Source organism: Cyanistes caeruleus, chromosome 14 (assembly GCF_971803275.1).
Source record: "Cyanistes caeruleus chromosome 14, bCyaCae1.hap1.1, whole genome shotgun sequence".
NCBI classification, from domain to species: Eukaryota; Metazoa; Chordata; class Aves; order Passeriformes; family Paridae; genus Cyanistes; species Cyanistes caeruleus.
The window spans coordinates 10,846,993-10,852,992 of NC_141714.1; the positions used below are offsets into that span (position 1 = coordinate 10,846,993).

Below are 6,000 nucleotides of genomic sequence, written 5' to 3' on the forward strand. Positions count from 1 at the left end.
TGAGCATTTTTAAAGAAAATAGAACCTGATTTTGATTTTATACATTCATACGTCAAGTTATCTTGTTTTTTGCTTCTACTGATAGCAAAAAGCTGCATATTTTAAGAAATGTAATAATTTCCCTAGAGCCAACCGATAAACTTCAAATTCACCTTTAAATACACTGGAATTTTCATCTGTGTTTGCATTTGTTCTCTGTTAAGATATCATACAGCTAAATAAATAAGTGGGCAGAAAAATACAGAGCGGATAAATATTGTACAAATGTGTGTAAATTAAATATACAGACAGGGGCTTGGTGCTAGTGGTGAAGCAGGCAATACATGTACATAAATCAGATTATGCATCATTTAACTGAAAAAGGAATGAGAGGGAGGGGCTTAGGGAAGGAATTTTCTTTTGCTTCTAAACAAGTTTGTTCCCATGTTGGGATATTGCCAAATCTGCCGTAGCAGAGGTAGGCTATTTTTCTCAGGCTCATGAGAATACTTCAGAAGAGGTTTTTTTCTCCTCTGGAATGCACCAGATTGCATCAAGCGGGATGTGCAGCTGCACAGTAAGAACGTAAGTCTTTCTGAGCAGAGCCCCCCCCAATCCCGGCACACAGGCACACTTACTACAGTCACTATCATACAAATCAATGCAAAAGAGAATGAAAAATATTATTTCAAGGATACTGACTAGTACAGGCATTAGGCTCAGGCTACACATGCTTCTTTCTTCAATTTCCTCTTAGCTCCTGTACCTATCCCACCACAAAGTCAGCTCCAGCCTCCCTCCCCAGTGAAGGCAGAGTCACTGCAGGATTCTTTCCTATGGAACACTGCCAATTGCAAATATTGATCAAATGACTGTGTGACAGCACTGGAGACAATATATGCTTATCTCCAAGTGAGGTAAAATTGTTGTGGAAAGAATTCCTTCATGGATATGGCAGCACACTGAAATTATCTGCCACTCCCCTAGGAAATGAGGATAAGGTTAAAGGCTGGAATTTTGGTCAGGTAGTGTGAGGAGCTCTTAATTCATCCTAGTGCATTGATACACATAAGTGTTCTGGCTTTCAAAGATGATTAGTACCAAATTCAAAAGAACAACTGTTCTGATGGGTTTTTTTATATTTTGAGCAACTGAAGCCTATGACTGGTGACTTGGACTCATCATATTCTTTTCTTATCAACAGTACTATGAGATGGTTAACACAGCACAGACAAGGTCACCTTTTCATTTTTTTTGTCTGTTTCTTTTTTCACATCTGCTTTTAAATAGGTTACTCTAGGTACATAATCTTTGGTCTACAGTTTCTCCAGAGATTTAAGTTTTCCCAATTTTACTGTACTCGTAATACAGGTGTTGGAACATGAAGCCCTGTACTACAGAAAACCACCCCACTTTACTAAAATTGACATAGCTTTTAATAAGCATTGACAAAAATCATTATAATGTCAGAAGATGAGTAGAACACTGACTAAATATACTGACCGCCCCTAAACAAATGTGTGGATCACTTATCCTGGTGGAAGAAGCACTGGTAACAACTTAAAAAAAACAATTAATAATTAATCACCCAAGCAGTTCAACATAATTAGTTTAAATCCATATAATTGATATTTAGAAAACTGTGTTTGAGATATAGCCTCTTGAAGGGATTACGCTGATTAAGGATTAATAGTCTGATGTTTGTTGTAAGAACTGTTGAGGCTGGATAGGATTAGTAAAATAAGATGCAAAGTAGAGACATTTATTTACCATTTTTTCCCACTTTACCAAATATTTTTATTGTATACTACACAATTAACACCCCTGCAAAAGTTTTAAAGCTCCTACTTCAAAGTCCTTTGGAGAGTATGCTGCACTACCAAGAAGCAGTCACATGGGGGATATGTTAGAATATAAATCCAAAATTTGTCCAAATATTTCCTTTCTGTATATTTTTTAACCATCAACTTTCTCACAATATACAGTGGGACTGGAATGTAAGAACTATCCTACCTCCTGCAAATAAAAAAATAAAGAAGTCATTCAAGACAATAACTTAATAATATTTAAAGCAAAAATTACTAATTTTCTGTACTCCAGTACTTCATTATTTCAGTACAACGCTTCCTCTTTGACCATTTTATAGTGTGAATATAAACCTGCAAACTGTGAGAGGAAACCTGTTCATAATGTAAAGTTAATACATTGTATTCAGCGGCCCATTAGATCATATACAGACATATATCTACATGTTGCAAAGTGCATTAGTTACCTTGGAAGAGGACTCCTTTCATTTTCAAAGATTTACAATAAAACTTGTATAGAATTGAATTTGGATACATCAGTAAAACAAATATCCAGGAACTACTATTGGTAAAGGAATGCTTTTTAAAATGCAGAACACGCACGAGTCTTTCTAAAGAGATTTTGCGTTTTAACACCACATTAGCAATACGCGAAGTTCTATTTTGCATCTCCTGTCAATAAAAGCTCAAATTCTATGCATGCACTCCTTGTGCAGTGCTGTTTCTCCTAACGCCAAGTGCTCTGATTCCATTTTCTCTCCCCTCAGCTCTAACAGTATGTGTCAGTTTACAGTCTCCTCAGCTTTTCACAGGACTCTTGCTGTAAGAAAACAATTCAGTACTTCAAGGCAGATGAGGCAAGTCTAGCCTTCTCCCCTCAAGGTCACTTCTAAACAGTTGTTTCTGGTTTTTCCCTACATAGTATATTATTTGCAAATTACGCCTTTTCACACAGCTAGGTTGTAGCCTCAACAGAAAAGGGATCTTACTTCAGCAGCAATTCACTGATTGCAGCTCCACAGCACTGCTATATCAACAACATGGTTGTTTTCCTGAAAAACAAAACTAAGGGGATGAAGTAACAAGAGAACTTTACCTAAGGTATTCCGTAAAATGCTGCAAATCTACTAAACCTCCAGTCACTACACACATTTATTCCACTATACTGAATGACCAGGAACTCTGGGCTACCAGGAAGGAACTGAATGCAAGGTAACAAATGAATATATTTTTTAAAACCAGGTGTTTACTTACAAGCATTTGTCACTGAAAAACTGTTGGAAGAGTCCAAGTGATCTACGTGATAGTTCAAATGGAAGGGCTTTTCTGTGGTATTTTGGTTTGTGTTATATAGCTGCACAGCAAATCGAAATGCACTGTGCTCCTGAACAGTGTTTCTCATGAAAAGTCCACCTACAACAGGAGAAAAACAAAAAAGGAAAAAAAGGAGAAAGATATTTCAGAATTAATTTTGAGGAGAAACAATAGCAAGAAGTTATATTTGCCTGCTGCACACTGCAGGAGAGAATGTACAAGAGCAGCCTGAACGTGAGCACACAACTCTGATAGAGTACCTACATGAAATACATATTGCAAGTCCAAAGTTAGGCTTCTAAAGCCACACACCACATTCAGGTGCCCCCTGAGCAATAAGAGTCGCTTGGAGCTGCAGGTGCACCTTGAAAACCAGGCCACTTCTACACGGATGCCCACACAGAGATTTAAAAGTCTAACTTGGGGAACCGTGTCTCCTAAATCCTGTCCAGACTACCGAAATATCGCCACTGTAGTTGTGTGCGGGGACACGGCGGCGTGCGGCGTGGCAAACGTGCGGTTTCACGGTCTGGTGGAGCGATAGCGCGGCCGAGGGAAATGATGCTCCGAGGGACGGCAGGGAACAGCCCCCGCTTCACTCGCCCTGAGCCTCACAGCACGCTCGGCCCCGGCTTTCGGGCACGTCGCTACAGATTCACGCCACGACTCTCTCACATTATGTGCTCCACGGGATGCGCTGCTCCAGGGCCCGGTTCCGCAGAGCGCGGACCCGATCCCCGCCGCTCGGAGGAGTGCGGGCAGCCCGGCGCCGCTCGCAGCCGCCCGCCGGCGCAGCCCCGGGCACCGCCGCTGCCTCTCGCCCCCAGCAAGGGGAAGGAAGCAGAGCAGGGCTAGCCCCTTCCCTTCGGCGCCTGGGCTCGTTCCGCGCTCCCCTCCACACAACTTGCCCCCGGCTGGCGGGGAAGGCGGGGAAGGCGCGGGTCGCGGTGCCGCGGCGGGCGCTTACCTATACTGATGGTGTTGGGGAACCCCGCCAGAGCCTCCCCCAGCAGCCCCGCCAGCAGCAGCAGGAGGGTCCGGGGCGCGCTCTGCCCCATTTTCTTCAGCCCCTGCGGTTCAGCCCCTAAACCGAAACTGGCGGCACAGGCATGGGCGCAACTGGAGACTCGGAGCGGTGTCAACAGTGGTGGCGATGCTGGCGGAGGTGGCAGGGAGGATGGTCCCCTTCCTTTCGTCTCCTTTTTCTATTCTTTCCTTCCCCAAATCCCTCTGCTCTCGTCTTCACCCCAGTCTAGCAGGGCTCATTGGCTGCGAGATTGCCTTTCTCCCCCGTCTCCAGCAGCCCCCCCCCAACGCAGGGACTTCCCCCAAAGATGGTGGGTAGCGGAGCCGCCGAGGCTGCTCCGCCCGGGCCGGGAGGGGATTATCGATCAAACTTGGCGTGAGGCGGGCTGGCAGCCGCTCAGCTCGGCCCGCCCAGCCCCGGCGGCTCCGGCCGCGGCTCAGCGCTCGGGGCTGCGGTCGGCAGGAGCGCACCGGCCTCACGTGGGGCGGCCCCCGGGCTGCAGCTGCCCCTTTAAAGCTGCATCGGCTCGGTGTGTGTGGTGTGTGTGAGAGTGAGAGAGTGCGGTGCGTGCGCCTGTGGGCGGGCGAGGGAGGGAGTGGGGAAAGGAAGGAGGGGCGGGGAGCCGAGCCGAGCCGAGCCGAGCCGGGGCTGGCAGAGGAGGCCGGGGATGGTGCAGAGGTGGTCGGGACCTGCTCCTGCCCGGCGAGCGGTGCGGGCGGCCCAGAACTTGTGGGCCGGGAGGCAGCAGAGGTAGCTCGGGGGCGGGAGGCCCGGTGATGGCCGGGGCAGGCAGGTGCCTGAGGGGAGAAGGCTGGGGAGAGATGTGAGCGCAGGGGCTGCCGAAGAAGGGCTGAAAAGGGCCATAGCAAGGGATGCCGAGGGACCGTGTGCTTTCTCGAAGGGGCTGCGGCCCTTCGCCCGAGTTCCTCCCCATCCCTCCTCCAAGTGCCAGCGCCTCAGCAGGGAAGCATCATCCGCCCACAGTACCGTGAAGAAAGACAAGAAGAGTTTAATCCCACACGAGGGAATGTTAGGTCCTTCCCAACCTCCTTTAAAAGAAGGAATTCAGATAAAGTCTCCCTGTTTCATCCTTGATGCAGGAAAAAGATACAGCTGATGAGCTGCCCCAGCACAGAGCACGTAGCAGGGCCAACCTGGTGGTCGCAAGGGAACAGGGGGATGGGTGGCAGACATACCATGTGTCTTGGAACGCTAGCCCAGAGACGCCCCTGGTCAAAGTAGCCACAGGGAGCTGCTGTGTGTCTGCCTGAGTCAGGTTCCCTGTGGTCTTTCACCCAGCTCCTTGACACTTTACTGCATGGATCCTACAGTGCTTTTCTTGTTGCTGCTTTGGGGCTCACAAAACTGTACAAAATGGAGACAGAAAAGTGATACTGTGTGGAATTGTTAATCTCATAAGCCCAGCAAAGACTGTTCTTCCCTTAATATTTGCTTTTCCTCTGATTTCAGCAGGTCACTACCTCAGTGTTGTTCTGTTTCTTTTTTTATCTTAATCTTAGACTTGTATTGCTTGGGTCAATGCTCATTTCAGTTAGGGATAATATTAAATGCAGTTAGCTTTGCATTTGTAAAATAATCAACCATTGCCACTGGCCGTAGCATGTAAGTAGTCAAGGAGTAAGGTTGAAGATTGCTACAGATTAATGCACAAATGCTGATGAACAACATTAGAGATTCAAACCACTACTTTTGAAGGAAGCTAGAGGTAGAGGTGAAGAACAGAGCACCACAGTCATGATGCAGGAGTGTAACACCTGCTTTTAGTGACATATGTGTGATGCCTGTTGACTCCAAGGTGCATGCACTGGTTGCTACATGTTGTGCTCCTTTATGAGAATCATTCCCAGAAGATGG

At 46.8% G+C, this 6,000-nt stretch overlaps 1 protein-coding gene across 7 annotated transcripts in view; it reads right to left on the reverse strand.

The window, feature by feature from the left end:
* Positions 1–5,078, reverse strand: part of GRIA3 (glutamate ionotropic receptor AMPA type subunit 3) — a 146,382-nt gene extending 141,304 nt beyond the window's left edge. For 6 of the 7 annotated variants that reach the window (XR_015276569.1, XM_086851176.1, XM_086851175.1 and 3 more), the window contains exons 1-2: positions 4,066–5,078; positions 3,039–3,197 (exon numbers count right to left, since the gene is read on the reverse strand). Coding sequence is in view for 6 of the 7 variants with exons in the window: in XM_086851176.1 (XP_086707302.1) it covers positions 3,039–3,197; positions 4,066–4,156 (250 nt within the window). In the remaining variant the exon portion in view is untranslated. The remainder of the gene's footprint in view (positions 1–3,038; positions 3,198–4,065) is intronic. The other variant, XM_086851179.1, reaches the window with a different exon arrangement.
* Between the last annotated feature and the right edge of the window lie 922 nt (positions 5,079–6,000).